The sequence below is a fragment of the Thunnus thynnus genome, chromosome 21 (assembly GCF_963924715.1).
Source record: "Thunnus thynnus chromosome 21, fThuThy2.1, whole genome shotgun sequence".
NCBI lineage: Eukaryota > Metazoa > Chordata > Actinopteri > Scombriformes > Scombridae > Thunnus > Thunnus thynnus.
The window spans coordinates 16,325,665-16,348,657 of record NC_089537.1 but is presented as its reverse complement, the minus strand read 5'-3'; the positions used below and the strand labels follow the sequence as shown (position 1 = coordinate 16,348,657).

Below are 22,993 nucleotides of genomic sequence, written 5' to 3'. Positions count from 1 at the left end.
CAAATCCAAGTTGGATTGCTCAAATCTACCCATTACAACAAAAGACAGGTTTACATGCATCAGTCAGTGAGAAGTGTGTCAGAGTCTCAACAGGAAGTGGGTATATAATAAATAGTACAAGGTTGGGAGAAATGAAATAGGAAAAATAAATAAACTGGATGAAGCAAGTTTTTTTGCCCACATCTTGGCAAGCATCTGCCACGCTGAAGAGTCCTGGAGAAAGTAACTTAATTCCTCCAAGCCTGTCTGCTGTACAAATTCACTCTACTGTAACAACACCTCACCAGTGGTATCTTCTATAATCTGATATCAAATAATTGGAACAATAAAAGTAGTAAGAACAGAAGGGAAGGATTAGATGAGGGATCAGGGTACAATAACTTCTTGTACAAAAAAGAAAAGGAAAGAATACTTTATCGCAAACTGGCTACATTACAGCTGAGTTTGTACTGTATGTGGCTGTACTGTATGTGTGTGTGTGTGTAGGTGTATACAAGCTCCTGCTAAAACCTCCAACACACTTTTCCAACATTTTCCGTAATCCCCCATTTCCTGATGTGTGTCAGCATCCTCGTACATCAAATGAACGCGATGCCTGCCTTGTCTCTTTCTCATGTCATCTCATCATAACATTCTCACTTCTTTCTCCAAAGCCCTTCTTTCCCTCCTTCGCTTTCCTTTTTCTGACTCAACCTGTCAACCTGTACAGTACCTTCATCTCCCTCTACCACATCTTCATAACATTTTACCTCACTCAAGCATTTATCGCTTCTGCACTTATATAAACAAAAACAAGCAAGGCATCGTTTTTGCTCACATGGCCTACAGAATCAGATTCAGCACCTGTCAAGTTTTCTGACTTTAGAACACATCCTGACACAATTCACTGTCACAGGGGTAGGCAGATGGTAATTTAAACTGTTGTATGTATATACAGTATTTACACATACAGTACAGTAAATTCTTAAATAGTTATTTTTTACGTCAACTGCACAGAAACAAGAACAAACAGAAGCAGGCTTTCACCCTCACCATTTCTGGCAGGTTTTTAATGTTAAACAGGTGCAGGAAGTTTTGAGTCGGTTGAATAGGTTAACACTGATGAAAGAACTAAGAAGTACATAGAGAGTGAACAGTTTTTCAGTAAAAAAAGGAAATATGATATGACTCATTTGCTGTGCTGATGGAATTAGTGCTATGGGGAAAAAGGATGAGGGATCAATTGGCCATAAATTACTTTTCCTCACAATGCACATGAATTCAACCATGTAAAATGCTTCCTTACAAGAAACATTATGACCATGTAAAAACATTTAAGACTATATATTAGTCACCAAAGATGAGACAGAGAGGTTGCATTCAGTTTCTTTGGGCTTGTGTTTTCATGAGGGTGTTTCTGTCTTAACATACTGTGTGTTTCCCTGGCTAGATGACATGGACCTACAGATATTCTGGAGACATCCCTGTGTCTCCTTATCATATATAACTGGAAGGGTGGAGTGTATCATGTTAACATGAATTGAAAAAATCATTAATGGGAAATGATATAATTAAAAAACAATGCCATGAGCTATGTTGTGCAAATTCCACAGTCCACCTTAAAATACCAACACATCCTCATAATTGAATGACAATATAGGTCTAAAATTCAGCCGACAAAAAACAACCTATAGTTATGTTTATGCCATCTAGCGGCCATATTAATGCACTCCAGAACGATGAAGACGGTACAACTTTACCCAAATAACAACCCTTGGGTCAACCCAGAACTGAAAGAACTGCTTAACCAAAAAAAGAGCTTATTCAAATCAGGGGGCAGTAAAGGGGAAGTGAAAGCTGTACAGAATAGAATTGAGAAGAAAATAACAGTGCAAGGCTGCCTGTAAAGATGAAATGCAGTCACTTTTTAACCATGATGCTAAAAAGCTTGGCAGGAACTACAAATTATTACAGGCTATAAACCTAAAATGCACACTATGAATGTTGCTAATGATTTCTGTCTTTGCCAATGACCTGAACTGTTTTTATTGTAGATTTGACACTGTTGACTGAGGCAGTTGATAAAGTCATAAGTTTACCAGTTAGTGACATCAGAATTACCCTGGATGAGGTTAAGAAACAGTTTTTACATGTTAACACTGGCAAATCTCAGGGTCCAGATGGCATTGGCTGTAAGGTCTGGGCTGCAGTGATGGGCTGATTCACTTGCATCTCCTTTCCAAAGGCTGTTTCAGTGTTGACTGGACACAGGGGCACTCCCTGACCAGTGGAAACAGTCTCTGATTGTACCGGTACCCAAAAACAGTAGGCCCAAAGAGATGAAGGACCTGTGGCTAGTTGCTCTAACCTCAGTACTTATGAAGTGTTTTGAGAAGATAGTGTTAAAACATCTCCTCCCTGAAGTCTCACCATTCTTGGCTCATTATCGGTTTGCATACCAGGCAGAGAAGGGGGTCGAGGATGCACTGCTGACAATTACCAACAATATATACGAACACTTGGAACAACCTCACAGTCTTGTGAAAATTGTGTTCGTTGATTTTAGCAGTGTGTTTAACACCATCCAACCCCACCTGCTGGTAGGCAATCTGATGGATCTTGGGGTAAATCCAAGGCTCATTCTATGGATTAATGATTTTCTCCTGAATCGTACCCAGCAGGTCAGATTCAACACAGCTATTTCCTCCCCTAAGTCTATAAATACAGGGTCCCCACAGGGAGCTGCATTTTGTCTCCTTTACTGTATTCACTGTACACCAATGAGTGTAGAGCTTCAGTCTCCACCCACACCTTTTTTAAGCATGCAGATGGCACAGCCTTCGTGGGGTTCCTAAAGCCTGACAACTCATCTTTGGGTGGTTTTGAGGAAGAGGTTGGGAACTTCATTAAATGGTGTTCTGACAATTTCTTTGAGGGTAACATAATTAAAACAAAGGAAATGGTAATAGATTATAGATGTTGAGGAGAAGTCCCACTCCCCAATGTCAACAATGTACCCATTGAAAGAGTTTGTACTTATAAATACTTAGGGATGGAAATTGATGACCAGTTGATATTCCATGAATGTGCTACTGTGAAGGTCAAAAAACTGAAATAGTGAATATTCTTCTTGCAAACATTGTACAGTTTTAATGTTGATCCGTATTTCCTGCATCTGTTTTACACTTCAGAGCATCTTGTCCTTTGGCCTGATTTGTGTGTTTGGTAACATGCACAGCCAAGACTAAAATAAGCAGTGCATAATCAAGATGGCAAGAAGAGTCACTGGGTGTGACCAGATGTCAGTTGCTTAGTTTTGTAAAGACCTCATTATGAGTAAGGTTCAGCACATCCTCAGTGACCCTACTCACCCTGTACACAACAGGTTCCAACTAAGCTATCGGAGCAAAGGAAAGATTCTGCAAAGGAAAATAAGAACAACCAGGTTTTGCAAGTCCTTTGTTCCTTCAGGACTGTTAAATGAGAGGGACAGTACAAAACATAGGATTTAATGATGTTTTGGCCAGGGTTATATGCAACGGTAGTCCTTGTGCAACACTTGTATGGTGTGATATATTTTATTTTATCTTATTAGTTGGTTCTAATCCTGATGCAGAGTTTGTTTCGCAGGGATCATGTAGTATTTATCTGTCTCTACGTTAGTGTGTATGTCAGTGTCTACTAGAGTGAGGGTGCTTGGAAATGCTCTGTGTGTGTGTGTGTGTGTGTGTGTGTGGTAGGGAGAAGGAAGGGGGGACTGCATATTGTATAGTTGTATTATATATATGATATATATATTAAATATATCTGTTTTTTGACTGCTTTGTATACTTCTGCACCTTGACCACCTGAATTTCACTATCTGAGATAATAAAGTTTACCTTGACCTTGAATATTCTTGTGAGGATGGGCTGTAAAATACACACATGCCAACTCAGACACATATGGACACATAGACACAAGCATCAGCACAACAAGACACAGTAAGTGCACACACACGATGACAGTATTTACTGACAGTTTCCTAAGGGGGGGATTTACAATTGATGAGTGAGTATTAATGTAACATGTAGAAGGTGATAATTAACTCAGCTGTCACGGCAACTAATAATGAGAGGAAAGAGATAGCAGGAGTGAGAGAGAGAGAGAGTAAGAAAGGATGACAATGACAGCAAATTAGAAGGTGAAGAAAGAACAGAGTGGAAAAGGACAGTAGGAATGAGAGAGAGTGTGAATTACCACAGCTAGGTATGTGAGTGACAGCAATGTTACAAATACTCAGAAGTCCAGACATTTTTCTAGCAATCACATTACATTCACATCATTATACACATTTAAACCCTCCTGTATTACTATTAGCACATTGCAGTCACTTCATTATAAAATTGTAGACTTGCCTCCTACATTGTTACCTTTGCTACACTGCAGTCATTTCATTATTTAGTGGTACACTCCCCTCCTTTAGTATCATTACCGCAGTGCAGTCCTTTCATTAGACAGCAGTCTCAACAAAGACTCTCTTGAGCCACGGCCATCTATGGGCTCTCTCCACTGTCTCAGTGATGTTGCAGATGGCTCTTCTTCTCCTCTCTTCCTCACTGCCCACTACAGTTTTTGTACTGATTAAACAAGCGAGATATAACTTGTAAATTAGTGAACTTTAAAGGTGAGGGTGGGTGGGTTTTGTTTCCTTTGCACAGAGCCAGGCTAGCTGTTTCCCCTTGTTTCCAATCATTTATGCTAAGCTAAGCTAATTGGCTGTTGGGTAAAGATACACATTTACCTTACAGACATGAGAATAGTGTCAATATTCTCATCTAACTCTTCCCATGTACTTTTTTTTATAGGCACAGCCCTGGGAAGCAGCTAGAGAGGCTTTTATTAACATACTGAGCCAGGTTGTTACCCCAACTGTCTGTATCTATACTGACATGAAAAATTAGGTCAATTAGTTGCACCCACTGTCGATAACTACTCTTTTGGCAAGTACGTGGCTCTAAGAATTCACCCAGCATCACCTCATACTTAGTTTCTTTTCAAAGGCCTAATCCAAGTGTTCTTTCTAAGCAACTGTCCAGCCGGATAGGCTTATTAGTTTCAGACAAAATCATACAATGGTGGTGAATAGAATTTTCTTTGTGAAGGAGGTGTTTTTTCTTAGTTCCCAATGAAACCATTCTAAAACAGAGATATTAAACAACAGAGACTAAATAAATTAAAACATGGTTAATCTCACTGAAATGCATTACAGTATGAGATTATAAATACCAAAGAATATGTACATGCTGTTTATTTTGGTAATTTTGCTCTCTCCTGACTGACTGTATTTGAATGATACCATAATTTGAAACCAAGAACTACTTTCTCATGCACAGGTTTAAACTTTTATTGGGCTTTTTCTCTCTCATATCTTTGCCACTTCATTAGCTATGCGTTCCACACTGTTCCAGAGAAAACCTTAATAACAGTAACTCAAGGCCAACTTTGACAACAACTTGATAAGACAAAAACTTTATCCTCTCCCTGAAAACTCAAGCTTAGCTCAGTGAACATACATGTGTACTGCATCTTATCTAATTTCACAACAACATAAATAATTGATGAACTAACATAAAAAAGTGAACACACAATATAATTAACCTGTGTCAAGGGTATTTCAGCTCATCCTGCACACTCCCTGAGGACAACGACCAGGGAAAAAAAAAAAAAAAGTTTGCTTCATAACTGACTACTCATCCCAAATTTACACTTTGGATAAAAACAACACAAATCTTTGCAGAATTTTATTCTTTAAAGCAAGATTTAAACAAGCTCTGGATGCCAGCAAAGAGTCTCCTTTGGGCCAGCGAGGCTGTAATAGCTGACAGCCCAAAACTCTTGCTTTATAGAAAGATCATATATTTTTCATCACAGACAGGCTTTGAACACAAGTGAGGAGCATCATTTCAATGGACTTCTAAAGAGTCTCAGTGTCACGCGCAAGTGGCAAAGAGCAGATCTGGGCTTCCTCAAGTAAGTTGCATTGAAAACCGTTACACAGAAATATAGTTGTGCAGTAAAAACAAAGGCGTCAGTGAAGATTACAAGATGTACCGTCTCTATAAGCAGTCATACATGCAGCAGTCAAAACATGAAAAGAAGTGATATCTCTAATTTTTGTTTCATATTCTTGTCCTTCGTCCCGACCCCAGAGGGAAATCATTACTTCCAGCCTTCTAAATATGCATGTCATTAATTATGCGTCTTGTTATCACTGGCTAATCTGCATAGGACTCTCATGCATAAAGTCCCTCTCATTACCATTCAAGGCCACCTCACAGGTGTGCTGAGTAAATATACAATACACTGTAGCTGATCAAAAAACACACACACAAACAACAAGTTAATAAACAAGACTGGAAGCGCACACATGCATACGGACATGTTTAAACAAGCACGGGCACAAAAGCGTGCTCGCTCAAGTGTACAGAGTCCCAGAGAAACATACACATGCACACACACACAGACACTGAGAATGGACACCTACCGAGAAGCAGACACTTTATGCAACCCCACTGACAGAAGGTCCAGGTTTCCCTCGTACTGGTGGCAGTTTGGTCTGTGCCAACTCATTAAGAACACAGCTGGCCATAAGGCTTTGAGTGGTGTGAGACCACAGGGGTCCACAGACGAGTGTCTGATTAGATTTTCACACAATGTTCAAGAATATGAAAAGCTCATTGTGGTATGTAAGTGTTTTCAATATATGAAACCTGCTTAAACCTAAGCTTCATTATGACTGAGCAAATTAAGCATCTGTACTTTATTGTATCTTGTTACCTATTGTTGAAAAGTCAGTGGAAGTTGTTGGTGAACATTAATCTAAAGTTGGGTTTGCAGTATTGGCAGCTAACTGTTATTATTTGTATGGAAGGGAGCTGCTCTTTTCTCAGCACTCCATGTTAAATTCGCCATGTGATACTAGCGAGTCTCTGGATATTGAGAACTTTTCCTCCCCTACTATATGCATGAAACCCTTATCTTCCAGCTACATATTGCCATTACTCTTATAAACATGTATCTTGGTTATTTTAGATTTTGGTTGGTTTCACGAGCAAAAAACAAATCAATTTATGTTAATATTTTCTTTATATTAGGGGTTACATCCACCGTTTAAACCTTACAACATTTTCCCATATATATTTTATGTACGTTTGACAAAAAAAGTAGATTCTTTAACTTGTTTCCAAGTTCAGAAATGAACTTCCATGCTCAATTTGTTTATATTGTTTGTATTTGAGGAATAGATGACAAAGGATCTGCTCTACTGAGCTGATACAAAGTTTAGTAACGAGGAAAGTTAGAGTCTAATTATTGGCTGTGGAGCATCATTCAAATGCTAAAAATGAAAAAAAATGACTCACTCAGGTTCCATTTGAGTCCAGTGGTGATTGTTTGGCAGGGTCCACCCACTGGAATGAGGCTGCACCAGTCACCCTCCAGACCAGTGTTTACCCCCAGTCTGTGGCTACCCTGCAGACACACAGCATGAGTGTGAATATGAATGTGTTCGTGCGTACACCTGAGTCAGTGACGGCTGGAAACAACAAGATAGGAAAAATTAAAAGAGAACATAAATGCAGAGGCAAGACTTCTTAAACTTTTTAAGCCCCAAATGAGGAACTTGGCCTCTCCGCCCAGGGACCACGGCTCATTAAAATAAATTATTGCTCTTGTCAAAGCTGCAACCCATTTTCAGTTCCTACCCTCAGTTAAAAAGGAAACCTTGCCATTCTGAATTATAGTCTATTTTTACTGAGTGTCATAAGGAGTCAAAGGAGCTTTGCACTGACACACCAGAACAGTTCTAACTACTGCTTTTCACATGAAAAGCAAGTTGTTACTGAATAAACTAATTGTTATGAATACCTCACTTGAGGTCAATGGACAATGTAAACTAAAATTTTCATTACTTTAGAAAGAACAGCATTACGAAATCTTCTTCAATAGTGTCTGAGGGACATATGAAGAAATGTTTCTGAGGTACAGTTAAGTATTTTTCTAAAGTGTTCTAGAAAGAAAATAAACATGAACAAAATTTCAAAATGTCACAGTATCCCTTTGAGAAACTTGTGCTGGGAGAAAAAAGGCAAGAGCATCATACAGTGTAGGTCCAAGGCAGTGTCAGACTCTTCAGGCTGAATAATGACTTTGCTCTGAATACACTGGATATAATAAAGGCTGATGCTGGAATATAAAAAGGTCAAAACAAAGTTTCTTTCATTCACAGTGTATACATTTATTTTGTAGAGAAGCAATGCATCTGCAGGAAAACATGAAATTTGATAATTATGTATCATCAACACTTTGAGTCAATCTGCTATATACCTAAGCAAAGACAAAAAGCACTGACAGCTAGAATTTAGATCAATCATCTAAATGGATCATACACACACAGACAGAGACAGCAAACATTGGCACACTCACTTAAGAGTTTCATTTGCTTGGCTTCCTGAAGTTGTGGAGCCAACGGGGAAGGAAAATTTTAAGCTTTGGAGCTTTTGGTGTTCAGGTAACATCCCTCAGGTTGTTTTCTACACATAAACACCAGTCTCTTTGTGAAAGTGTGTCAGAGTGAGTGTGTCTATGAGGAACAGAGAGAAGGGAAAACAAATGTATGTGCCCCTACACATTAAAACACGCAGGCCACATCAGGCCGGGAGCTGATGAGAGGCTCAACTTAGTGTGAGAATATACATTCCTTTGGTCGTAGAGCTAGCTGGTAGCTTGGCTGTGGTAGGAACATTTTAGCTGAGACATAGAGAAGAAGAGGGATAAAGATGGAGCTCTAGAAGTGGCCTGGTGACTTTTTGAATCTGCTCAAAGCTACAGAAGTATGAGGCAGAGAAAACCATGCATATAATGTTAACATACGTGTTATAATTTGTTTAAATGTAGTCATATTTCATTTGTGTTAAGTCTATGACAATTTGGTTGTGGATTGAGGTCCACTTATTTTTTTTTTAAATGTAAAATATTGCATTAAAATAGACAAAGGGCAGATAGATTATTGATGCTACCAATCAAAGTAAATAAGTTTGTAGGTGGTGTGATATGAAAACAGGCTTAAGTGCATAGTAATAATAGAGAACTAGGAATAATAAACATAAAACAAGTCTACAGCCATGCTAAACGCTAACGTCAGCATACTAACATGCTCCCAATGACAGTGCCAACATGCTGATGCTAAGCAGGTGTTTACGATGTTCACCATCTTTGTTTATTTTAGTGAGAGACATATAAAATATTTCATAACATAATTAAGAGTATCCGTATATGACATGTGTTTTCCTAAAAATGTTGCATGTGTATGCGATCTGGAATTAGAATAATTACCATAATCATCTATGGTCCAGTCTCTGTGAAAATACCATCTGCTGAGATACTTTTCAGCGTGTCTTTGGGTTTCTAAGTGCAACAAGCATGCTGCTGAACATCTGAACCTGACCCTCTGAGAAGAGGAGACAAGAAAACAACTAATTATTATGTTTGAAGCAGATAAGAAAGGGTATTGAAGTCATTTCGGAAATAATTTTACTATTTTTTTCTATATGATTTCTAGAAACAAAGTTGATACTTTCTCCTCGCTGTTTTTACACTTAATTATTAATTTCAGTACACAAGAGACCATCCTGTTTTGGTTCTTTGCTTCATATTTATTTTATGTTTGAATGCCACATCTTTCCAACTTCCTCCAATGCAGCAGAAGTTGGGGTGAGTTAACATACCTCAGGTGCTACACTTAATCATTTAAATCAGCTCTTGCACTGACAAGTTTCACTCCTCAAAAGGGCATCAGGTAAACAAGCTTGTACATTTGACCTGAAGTGTGTGTGCTTATAGAATGATTTATAGCACAGATTGGGCTGACACAGTGCTGTGGATCGTCTATCGCAACACAGAGAAGGCTTTCGCAGAGGCTGGGATACTAACTAGACTAAGTGTAGCTTTGCTTTGCCACATGATCAAGACTCGGTAGAGCAGGCAGAAAGAGAAAAACAAACAAAACAGATGAACTCAGCAGAAGTTTCTTTTTTTGTTAGATCTATATTGAGTAAATTTAGCGTCACCTTGGGACCTAGACTGATTAAAACATCTTCTTGTTGTGTAAGGACAAAATAAACAAGCCTGAAGCTCTTGCAGTGTCCCCACCCATAATTTAATAAAAGAGATGAGAATTATGCAACGCCCTGAGCCAGCTATAGAAAAGACAAGACCTTTGCATATTTCCCAAAGATAGCATAATGATGCTTTGACACCTCGTCTGGGACACAAAAGCTAAAGCAAACAGGCACAACCCTAAGTTAATCACTGCATGTCTGTGACACTGTGAGATAAACACACATGTTTGACTCTAAGCTGATTTTTTAAAATATGCAGGTTTCATTAAATATTGAATTTAGCTTTAAGACTATATATTGGATATATTTCCAGGTGAAATGTTCCAGGTGTCAGATTAGCAAAATGGACAAAACTGTTAATTTAGCTCCAGTCTTACTTTGTTGCGTGTTAAGGTGTCAGATTGCTTACAGAACATGAACGAGTCTGTATGTTTTGATTGTACCACCGAAATCCCGAAAGCTAAGCACGTAACAAAGCCGTGATTGCATGGGATACGGGTGGTGAGTATATTTGGCAAAAGTTGTAAACACTTCAATTACAGATGTAACTTGAACAAATAGCACTGGGCCTTTCGAAGGTTACGTTCACCTTCATGTACAGGCGTCTGTGTTCATCAGCCGCTGGCGAATTGGAGCTGCGTTGACAAACAAGCTTAATTTACCCTCACTGAAGTAAGATTAATTGGAGGTGTCGAGGTATGAAGCAGCAAATGACAACGCGCCTTTGGAATAATGACAAGAAGTAGGGAGGGAGTGCTTGAGAGAGAGGTTTACTTAACGTATTACAAGGTGTCATCAGGAAGTGTGACAGTTTGTCCTGAAGATCTCGCAAATAAACAACACAGGGGAAAAAAAAAAAAAAAAGAGCAGTGTGTGTCCCAAATGGCAGCTCCTCGGCCCCACTTGTAAACTCAATCAACTGTGGAGCATGAGAAAGTGGCTGGCATTGAGGAAAAACAATTTGGGAGCATCAAAAGAGACTCACTCTCCCTCATGCAGAACAGCAAATTGGGGCACCATAAGAGCAGAGAAGTGTGTGTGCCTATGTATGTGTGTGTGTGTGTGTGTGTGTGTGTTCTTGATTACTTAACGCAGAAACAAAGTGTTCGACATTCCAATCAAGGTGGAAGCAGAGCAAGGAAAAGAACATCTTTTAGAGAGTACAGAAAATGAAGAGAAGGACCAGGAGAGGGATGATTAGAAAGGGTGGGAGATTTTAACCTCTTAAACTCCACAAGGATGCTGGGGTCCTCCGCCGACATTTATGTCTTTCAGAGGCTGTGGCGGGCTTTTAAACCTACAGTGAAGATTCTGGTATCATATGAAACTAGATGACCAAAGATATCCATTGGTATCAACCGTGTCATGCTAGCTTGTTGGCAAGGGGACTAAATAACGCTCCAAAGTTAAGCTAAATTTTGTTGAGGAAAAAACTGGCATGGCCATTTTCAAGGGGGTCCCTTGACCTCTCAGCTCAAGACATCTAAATGAAAATGTATTCTATGGGTACCCACAAATTTCCCCTTTACTGACATGCCCACTTTATGCTAATCCCATGCAGTTTTGAGCAAAAATCATGCAGTTTTTTTGCATGCAGTATAAATGTGTTATTTTCTATTTTCTATTCTAAAAATGGTGTATTTGAATATTTCTGCATACTGGGGTCTCTAAACAGTCTTGGAGTTGCATAAATTTGGTATGACTGGAAAGATGAGACTCTTGTGGATTCAGTGAGCCCAATGGTATTCATGTGTGATGATGTTAGTCCCCACAGTATTAATTTCAATGTAGTGAAAAAATGAAACTTGGCCTCACTGTATAAAATGACCTATTGTGACCTCTATGATAATTCATGAAACTTTACAACCACAAACTAGAGGCCTAGAACATTCAGGGGATGTGTGGCTTTCCTAGGTATATTGACAATAAGGGGGTTTCTGAGCAATTTCCAGAACAGAAGTGTTTGCCATCCAATCACCGAAAAAAGCATTTCTTACATAAATCTCCATATGTCAAAAGTTTTTGATACCAAATCACAGCATTTTATGATTCTATGGTGATCCTCAAGGTCTTGGTGTCTCAATGTGGTATTTTGGATTTTTGACCATTTTTAATCAATTCTCAAGTGGCCAAAAATGGTTAAATTTTACACCAAATCTGTCTAACTAATGGCATCAATCCAGAAATTGCTACAACAACTTATGAGACATAATTGAGCATGGGAATGGTCATCATATACTTCTATCATAATGTTCTAAGCCCTTATACACTCTAAACTTTCAAAATTTGAATAGGTGCCTAACCAAAACACAATGTTTATTACAGATTTATGACTCAAAAAACTTAACATACAGTGCTGAGCTGCATCTCATATTAATCTTCAGGTTCCCAGCTTTCAGATGATGTAGCCTATACCACTTCTACATATGTGACATGTACTGTTGACCTGCTATCTCACCCTAAAGATCCCCTGTCCCCCCACCCCTAAAAAAGAGGTGGAAGAGGTTAAGGCAGGAGAGCAGGACTTTAGTCTAGTGTGGTGAAAATTAACTGTGGGCTTGTGTGTTTGTGTTTAGCTTTTATATAGTCTTAAAAATATGGATATAGCCCACCTTCAATTTCACCCAAAGTTAACTACCAGTGGACTGACATTTGTTGCTGCAGCCAGTTTAAACAGATGTGTAACGAAATGTAACAGAACACAAATGACAGGACAGAAACAGGTTAGCTGCACAGTAGGAAACATTGTATGTCTACACATACATGTGAAGGCTTAGAAGTTTGTGTTTACAATGCACTCACAGGTCTTAGTAGATATGCCAGGCTGGTCCCCTGGATGATCAACAGGGGGAGTTGTGTCATGGACAGGGCATGGTGGAGGGTCTCAACAGATGCCATGGTCTGGTCAAATCTGCCCCCCAGACCGCCCAGTGTCACTATGGCGTCCACCTGGATAGACAGAGTTTAATAAGACACAGAAAACTATCATGGTTTGACATACTGGGCTGGTTCTCTGGCAGGATGCTCTTGATTGTTTCACTGAAGAAAAGTAACAGTTTCAGTTTATGGCGAGGTGACAAAGGTGGCTGCAGAAAGAGAAAGAAAATAAGGAAACAAAATTAAAAAAAAAATGTTTGTGCATCAAAAAACTGCATCATACACATGGTGATGGACGAAATATGCTGATGATGGCCCCTTTTTTGGAGAAAAAACATCACTCATGACAACTTAGTAATGACTAAATTTATTGTACTTCTATGACCATCTATAGGTGAAATGCCATAAAATTTTGCAACATCGCCCCGATGAAGTGTGTGTATCTCTCACATACTGTAAATTTGGTTGCAGTTGCACAATGAGTTTTTGTGAGTTTGGGTATAGCATGTAAAAACCCAAATGAATTGCTTTTGGTGGGAATTGGTTGAAATTTCTATGTATATATGTTATGAGCAATATTTATAAGTGAAAATGTAAACACATTATGATGGAGGCTTTACAATGGTGATGCTAGATGCATCAAAAACACATTGTAATCATCATTAAATTTTACTAAAAATTAAAAAAAAAAAATCTGTTAAATGAGACTATAACCTTACTGTGTTAACAAAGAAACAAATAAAAAAAACAAACAGGAAAGCACAACAACACAAGCCATTTAGCTTCATTCAAGTATTAAAAAAAAAAAAAAAGAACAAGGACACAGCGCTTAGAGAAAGAACTGAGATGGAGAACAGATAAAAAATCTGTGGTGAATGAAAGACTGAATTTGGGCCATTACAATAATGGTAAAAAATCTGACTTTTAAATTAAGAGGTGAACATGTTAATAGCAAATCAAGTAAGCTAAGTGGATTACTTCAACTAATACTATTTTCTGCAACCTTAGAGCTAAGATAAGGTTCTTCTTAACTTGGAGCCAGCAATTGATTCAAGTACAATATTTACAGCTCTCAGCACTTATAGGAAGTCCCCTAGCAGTCAAGCACCAGCGTTGACAGCCTTAAAGCCCAACAGAGTCTAGTAGCAGAGGCGCTGTCAGAGGCTGACGACTGACAGTCACAACAGCACAGGAAATGAACCCAAATATAATCAATCATACACACTTCACTTCAATGTTTTCACTACAACAACACGTCACGAATAAGTAATTAGACAATATATAAGAGGTAAAATGACTCTAACTAGAATTTACTACTCTCACCACAACAGCTACTAATCAGCCAGATCATATTGCCTACAACAACAGCTGTGTATGTATGAGCATGCATCGACACATTTAAATTACAGCACAGAAAACTCCAGCAGGTCACATACAGTAGCTGTAGGGAAAAGACCCCCCGGGAACCTGGATAAACCACCCTCCCTTCTTCTGCTAGCTTACCATCTCTTAAGTTTTTTAAAGCACAGTAAGTGTCTGAATTGGTCTGAAAATGCTAATAAATGTGCAAACTCTTGACTTGTCTAACCCATGTTAACTTTTACTGAATTTTAGAACTATAAATTAGTTTGATGTATGAAAATTTGTTAATTATGAGTCACACATATTGCATTTGATTTATTTGATATTAACCAGTGCAAGTGTATTATTTAGCTATGGTTCGATTGCTAGGATAAGGCTTTCTTGATAGGTTTAAGAAAGTATTATCCTAAACCTGGTCTGAAGTAGGATTTTTTTTCTTCACAAGGTCTGGCAATTTTGTCAATCCATCCAAACATCAACCGTTTTAATTTCTGTTGTCCTTCCTGCCTTTGTTAATTACAGATTGGGAATTAATGGTTTATTGATTTTATTCTGTATTTTGTGGTCAATCAATATTGCAACTTCTAAGTGTTTTCTCACTGGTTCTCATGATGTGTCAGCATTGACAACAGAATGAGTGAGTACTCAATTTGCAAGCACATATAGTCTTCAAATATTCTATAGGAATAAAATGATCTCCCTTTTATTTTAGGGTCAGTTTTTCTCTCCACACAAAGGAATTAATTAATAATTAATGAGGTCCCTCAAAAGAGCGCCAAGCATCCTATTTCTTCCAAAACCCAACTATATGAAGTTTTAAAACTCTTTGTCTGGGGCAATTTTTCTGCTTTTAATTATTAATTAATTAATTAATTAATCTATCAATGGAGGTGGTGCCCCTATCTTAACGATTCTTTAATTTCCAAGTGTAGTAATACTACTCCAATGCATTCTCATTTAACCTTTATTACTTCAATAACCAGCTATCACTTCAATATATTCAAAATTTCCCAGCAGGTAAAAGAGCTCAGATCAGCCATGTACTAGAGCTGCTTTACATGACAGGAAAGGACTATTTACCAAAGAGAGCGCATCATAACTATCTTCCTCCCTCAGGGGATAGAGTTAAAACAAAACTGAGTGCAGAGACTGAGGTTATTTCAACATCTGGCTGACGCCCCCACATGCACACGCAGAGGCATTGCCTAAACTGTAAACAACACTTGGTATAAAAAATAAAAAAAACCCTTTGCAAGAGAGAGGGTGAGAAAGAAAGAGAGAGAGGGTATGAAGAAGAAAAATGAACATCTTACAGTCAAATACTTTTCTGTGATTTAATAAAAAGTGGGAATATGCACTCACTGACACAAAGAGCTCCATTCGTATATTACTGCAAACAGGTGGAAGCAAACACAGAAATGTCTTTCTAAATATTTCCTACCTAAACCTAGTCTTATGTAGGATTGGCCATTTTGTCAATCTATCCAAACATCGAACATTTTAATTTCTGTTGTCCTTCCTGCCTTCATTAATACTTCCCCAAGAAAAAATTCTTATCCACAAGGATTCCCTGAAAGGACCAAAGCTGCAACCAGAGAGAGAAATAAGAGAAGGGTGGAATCAAATCAGCAGTGAACGGAATCAGTGCAGAGTATCAGTCAGTTCAAAATTCACAGCAAGTCACCAAAACCAGGAGAGAAAAGATCAAAGAAAATAAAGGATGCTGAGACAGAACAAGGACCAATGACTAGAAAAAAGGGTTTAGGGTTGCTGAATCTTCCACCTTCCATCAACACTTCTGTTGTGTCTGCCATGCATAACAAAACCCTAAATAACTGTTCGTATTTGTGCCTATTTCATATTTGTTTCCTAAAAAAAATACAAAAAAAACCTAGCAGGGCAAGGAGAATCTCTGACTGAATGAGGAATACTTAACAAGCTGGCTCAACAGATCTCCCTCCTTATTGACTAAGGGAACCAGAGTGAGGGACACAAGCACGGAGATCAACACAAAAACTCACATACAGTTATTGGGGATGATGAACAGATAACCAGAGAAGGAGAGAAGAAAATGAAAACAGTGGTGCTCATTATAACTGCAACAGTGAACAAAGGAGAGGGAAGCTAACTAGGACAGAGCAGCGAGAAGACAAGCAGACAAACACACACATATCAACAAGTACCCAGAAAAACAGATGTAAACAGGTACTGTTTGCACACACACACACACAAGCCAGCCTTTACCAAATTCATGCATGCTATAGATAGGCAAGTATACATAGACACTTTTCTATCCACACACACTCAGACTTGTATACACAAACACACATATATAAATATATATATGTATATCCACACAAACACATCCACCCACCATAATCCTCTGATACTATTCTTTGGGATTTCACCCAACACAATATGAGATAAATTCTCTAAATCGAGCGCTAAGCTGTGTGGAGGAAAACATTCAGGGGCTAATATGGTGAATCTTAAACAGCCCAAACGCAAGCACAATGCTCAGTAACCTGCAAATCACCCAGTTATTATTTCATCTATGTATTTAATTCATTTATACAGGCTAAGTGGATGGAAATTAGTGAAGGTGAGCAACAGGAAAAACGCCAAGGCATGATATTAAATCATTAGAAAAGTTCCGCTTTCATATAACCTTCGCCCATTCCCAAAGTGCTGAAGGGAACAAAAGTTCAAATAAGAGTCATAGTGGGTAAAGAAAAGTGGAAAAATCCTGGCAAACAAACAAAAAGTCATCATCAGCAACTCTTATAGAGTTTCAAAAACTGATTGCAAGGCTCCTATCTCTCCAAAGCAGACAGACAGACAAACATTCAGAGTAAATATTGGCCAAGCTGGGAAAAAGGGCCCATAGAAGGAAAGACAAAGTGTATCTTCTCTTAGCACCTAAAAACAGAGTGAAAATGCGCAATGTGGCAACCTGTATGCATATGAGATGACGTGTATGTTTGTGTGTCTGCAAGCATCTTCTCCATGGTCTTTCATCAGCTTACAGATGTGAAGTGATTGGGGCACTCGGCACTGATTGGAGCTACACTCAGCATACAGCTTAAAAATTCTAATAATGGAAACAATAGAGAGATAGAGAAAGTGAAAGAAAGAGGTGAAGAGACAGACACACAGAAAACAGATGGATAACTAGACAAAGATACATAGATAGACATAACTATTCCCCATGACACTTGATATTTTTTGAAATTAAAATGACACTGTTTATTAAATTACATATTTTTTTTCTCAAATGATGTACATTCTGTGCAATTCAGCTGACATGTTCTGAGTCAGAATAGAAATGGAGTCAATCTCTGGATCAGATCACTGTGTGTGACTGGCTCTGCAGCAGCTGGCTGGGCACAGAGCTTTGCTCTAGCTGGCAGCTCATTTCTCAGTTTTGGATATTAGGTTGTTAGGAAATGCTTCACACTTTTAAGATCAAAACAAAAATGAAATATTTCATTTTAAAAAACAGGCAAATCAGAATTACATTATAGCATTTTATGTGTGGCTGAAAATGTGGATAATGTCCCAAAGATATTTTCAACACTTCTTCATTTCTTCAGGGAATGTTGTGTGAGCATGCATGTTCTTTTCCAGCAGCACAATGTTTTCATATTCATACACCCACACAAACACACACCTGGGATCTGCTCGCAGTCAACCACAGTCCAACACTATTGACCTCTGATCAGCTTATCTTAAGCAGCTGAGGACTGAATGCCTTGCTTAAGGCACTAAACTTTCGCTGGCTGAGGGAGAGGAGACCTTTAGTTATTCGTTTTACCAAGTGCTACATTTACTGCTGTATGGGGCTAGAACAGTGACAGCTAAATTTTGGCATCGAAAATCAAATTTGGCATTGAAAACAAAACCTGAACTGAAAAAAGGAAACACTGGCATTGAAACACTTGTACTGGAAAGTTGTATTGGCACTGAAAAAAGTTCCACTGAAAAATAAAACACAGACATAAAATATACATATAATTCTATATATAAATAAATATATATATAAAAATATATATATATAAAAATACATATAAAATTACAATTTTACAACCATATTATCTTATTTTATTGTGATATTTTTTAAATTTTTCAATGTCAATCTTCAGATTTTTCCTTCATGTCTGCTTTTTTCAGTAACAGGTTTTTTTTTACGCTGTCAGTTTTTTTTTCATTGCCACTGGTTTTCTGTTTCAACTTTCCATTCCCTATTTTGGCGTAGAGAGGAGGGCCCTTGCTGGGCCTACATTACCCAGTATGCCATGTGGTGATGAAGATATCTGAAGGCAATGGCATCATGGTGGAGATTTTGAGCCAGACTGTTCTAATTTTCGCTGTAGGACTGTTAATTTTATTAAGATTTAATATTTTTTCAGGCAACAAAGTAACCATGTAGATTCCCAAAATGTGGTTAATTTATCTGAATAACGCCTGTTTGTAAATCTGTTGCAATGTTTTGGAGCCACTCTCTGGGTGAGACAAGCGTCATCTCGCAGCAGCCCAACTCCTGCGTCGTCATCCTGGGACATATTGGGAATCTACATGGTTACTTTCTCCACTGAAAAAACATTCAATCTTGATGAAGTGACATGATGCCATCGCCCTCAGATATCTTCGTCAGACCGCAAGCCACACTGGGTAATGTAGGCCCAGCAAGAGCCCTCCTCTCCATGACAAAACGGAGAGAAAGTTGAAACTGAGAACCAATATTTTGGCATTCTTATAATACTATAGGGTGCCGCAGTCGCATTGCATGATGTACATAATAAACATATAAAGCAATTTCATTCAGAAGAGCAATGTTATGAGGAACGCTGCCCTGATTAGGTATCAAACTCAGAACCTTGTAATCTAACAGGGAAACTGACCATGAACAGTGCTTAACCACTGAGCCAGTAAAGATACCTGAAACATAAAGCACAAATTCAAATTTTGTTGAGGAGTAATTTATTTTCCTAAAATGAAGCTTCTAGCTCGGAGATTTGAACATTATTAGTGGCAGCAGGACTAGCTGAGCATGAGGATGCATAATATGTTTACATAGTGTTTAAAGGAAGAGGGAATCTGTAAGTAAAAGCTCTCACTTTGGACTTAAATCGCTACAAAAGTACAAAAGATATCACAACACAGAACACAAATTTGAAGTTTTGTGAATGCTTCAAAGTTTGAATGGGGTCTGTAGGATAAGGGATGTCTGAGCAGTTGAGTTTCAAATTGACAAAGGTTCCAACTGAGTTGGGTCATTCCTCCCATTGACTGCCATTATAAATTATGATGTTTAAACAATCCTTTTCTGTAAAATTAGCCTAAAACGCCTAACCAAGGCTGTTCATGAACCAGGAGTACATGCATAGTTTTGGTCTCTTTTGAAAGGTAACACTCTGAAGTTTTTTTCCCCAACAGTCAGAATCACTGTTTGTGCTACTGGCATTGAGTAACAAGTTTGAACACAATGAAGTAGAAGGTTTTTATTTCTGCCTAAATATGTTTTTGCAAACAGATGCCTACAGATGGAAAACACAATGGGACTACAGCATTTAGCCTTACCTAGTCCAAGTTCAAATTTAATAACAAATACCACAGAAAATGAATATTTTACACATGTTTTTCTGGGGTTATTTCTAGGTGTCTTCCAAAAAAAGGCCATTTACAGACACCGAATGACCCCTGCTTCAGAGTCACTGAAGCATAAACACATTATAGTGCATTGTTCCCTTCTTGAAACTAAACTTTGTGCATATAAAAGAGTCAAAACAAGTTCTATGATGGAAAAGCAGTTCATATAAAAAGTAACACAGCAAACTATTTAAATTTACACAATTTCCATGTTGTGGCTTTATAGAAACCACTAAAGCTGCATACGGTCATTTTCGGATATTCATTAGCTATACAAAGCGCCAGTCATCAGCAGAATCTGTTCCTATTGGCTCGGTCATTACACAAAAGAAGGCAGGCACTTCCTTTCAATGCAGACTTGCTGACTATTGTAGGCTGTGGACAGGACATCAGCGGGCTAATTTGAAATGATGCAACAGCCATTCGTGAATATTTAGACCATTTTTGTCAGAGTTTGATCACTCAGTGGATTAATATGAGCCTTCATTGATGAGTTGCGTGAATTTTGTAATTGTTTGTGTTTGTTGGTAGTCTGACAGAGGCATTGATTGTACCTGCCCATACTCGAACCGTTGGACCTTTAAGGGGTTAAAAATGTATATACCATCACTGGAATATGCTAGAAAACTGGAAATAATCAGCACACATTTGCTGAATGAGCTGCACAGTTTGACATTTGAATGGTTTTTCTGGCACAAAGTATGCAGCAGTTGAAAAGGTCCAAAAAACGTACAGAATGCAGAAAAAGAATAAAACGTAGGCGGAATAATAACAAGCGAAGAACAGTAACAATGTTTCTGACACTCATATGCTAATTAAAATCAACTGCATAACAGGAATAACTCAACATTCTAGGAAACAAGCCTATTCGGTCTCTTGAGGTAGATGACAAGAATGATACCACTCTAGTTCCTGTCCGTCTGATATAAAGCTGGAGCCAGGAAAAAACTTAGCTTAGCTTAGAATAAAGACTGGAGACAGGGGGAAACTGCTAGCCTGAAATAAATACAAACATGAAGCAAAAACTTGTGCTGTAATGGCATGAATGATTTATTGTAAATAATTGCAAGAATAATTGTCTCAGTTTTGTTTGCAGAGATCAAACATTTTTTAAAAACTCTTACAGAAAAGTAAAACTAATTTTGAAATGACTTTAGGTTGTTTTAGATGAGACAGATGAATGTTGTGTTGTTCTTCTCACCTAACTCTTTCTCAAAATGTTGAACTATTCCTTAAATAATAAAAATTACAGGCATGAATCAAAATCATGTTAGAATGAGACTGTTACCTGTAACTGTCGTCTCTGAATCTCCTTCACCATGATGGCTAGACACTTGGTGAAGTCTGTTAGATCTTGGTCAGTTGTTTCTATCAGCCTGCACCCCTGCACACACATAAAGAAAATGGAAACACATTCTAACAGGCAACAAAACACAGTCAGATAGATGTACGCATACACAGATAGTGAAACAAAAATGCAGGCAGAGATAAGGGATGGTGGGATTACAGAGTGCAGAAAAACAGAAAGAGATAGAGAGATGGAGAGAGGTATAAATCAGTGTTTTAGTCTTGTCTGGCTGTCTACGGGCTCTGTTGCTGAATAATGTAAAAGGTTCCAGTCAGTGGCCCTAAACTACAGCATCCAGGTAAACAACCATGCTCTGGGTTTCTCTCCCTCTGTCTCTTTCTCTCTCCACACACTGTCACTTTCCTTCTAAAACACACCAACTTCCCAATTGCACACACACACACAGTGCAGTCAGTTCACACAAACTTGTTCGCTGTGCTCTGTTTGATCCCATCCATCCTCCCTCCCTCCCCTCCCTTCATCCCTCCATCCCCACCTCCCCTTGTCTCTCTCCCTCCCTTGTGGATGCTCTTCTGTTCTCTCCCTTCCATTTATGCAGAATTATTCACCGTTTCCGACAAATCTCTGAAGGAACGCCTCAAACTTTCCCATTGTTCTGCTCCTAAAGCATTACCATAACACTCTGTTCTCTCTCATGGAAAAAGGTATTGCTCATTTTTAAAGGCAACCTGCTGAAAATGGACTAATATTACAGAAAGCTACAGAGGGAGGGAGAAAGGGTGAAAGGAAAAGAGGAGAGTGTCACAGCTGAAGGCATCCCATATCTCTGTGTGCAAGTGTACAATCACGTGTTGGTGTATGTGTATGTCGAAGGTTGCATCCCTGGTGAAGTAGTGGATCTGCATATCAAACTGTAAGCACAGTGTGTATCACTGGGGGTCTGATCACAGTAACACACAGAGTGGTACAACACCTACTGTAGATCACACAGGAACGGCATTTTCTTTTCTCTAAAGTGTTTGTGCATGTGTATGTGACACCTTACACTGTATTTATTATTTATTGAACAAAGCCTCACCTCTCCTCAAGTGTTCCAGTTTGACATTTTGCTTGTTATAAACCAAACAAAGTCCACTTTGCAGAAGAATTTGCATTTTATTTTTATGACCTTGGATAGTTTAGCCTAAATTTGTCTAAATTAATAATTCTCTTACACAGCTAGGCACACAGGGAGCCAAGACTATGATGTCATCATAAGACTCTGGAGCAGTACTGTGTTTATATATAATTTAAGCCTCTTTCACACATAGTTCCTGGTAAACTACAGGGATAATCTTACAAGCACAGCTGGTGACTTTCACTATTCCCACATGCAGCTACATTCAGGAACATTTCCGTCTTGCACCTTTTCACACATATCATGGCAATGCCAGAATAGACAGGGCAAGAGACAGTCCAGCAGATGGCGGTAATGCAGAACTTATTGATGCCAACCACCATAAAACTCAACACAATCAGATGAAGTTAGGGCAAGGCCAGATATGTGTTTGCGGTGGACTGAGAGGAGCTCCCTTATTTCTGAATCTGTCCGGTTTCCAGCCATTCTTGAAGAAAGGAGCTTGTTTGCAACAAAAGAACTTGTATTGCTTGTTGGTTA

The 22,993-nt window shown here is 38.5% G+C and overlaps 1 protein-coding gene across 3 annotated transcripts in view; it reads right to left on the bottom strand.

Moving 5' to 3' along the window:
- The window catches only part of tpk1 (thiamin pyrophosphokinase 1), a 71,041-nt gene that overhangs the window by 15,421 nt on the left and 32,627 nt on the right, over window positions 1-22,993 (bottom strand). For all 3 annotated transcript variants that reach the window (XM_067577701.1, XM_067577702.1, XM_067577703.1), the window contains exons 6-8: window positions 21,316-21,411; window positions 12,942-13,088; window positions 7,383-7,491 (exon numbers count right to left, since the gene is read on the bottom strand). In XM_067577701.1, coding sequence (XP_067433802.1) covers window positions 7,383-7,491; window positions 12,942-13,088; window positions 21,316-21,411 — 352 coding nt within the window. The remainder of the gene's footprint in view (window positions 1-7,382; window positions 7,492-12,941; window positions 13,089-21,315; window positions 21,412-22,993) is intronic.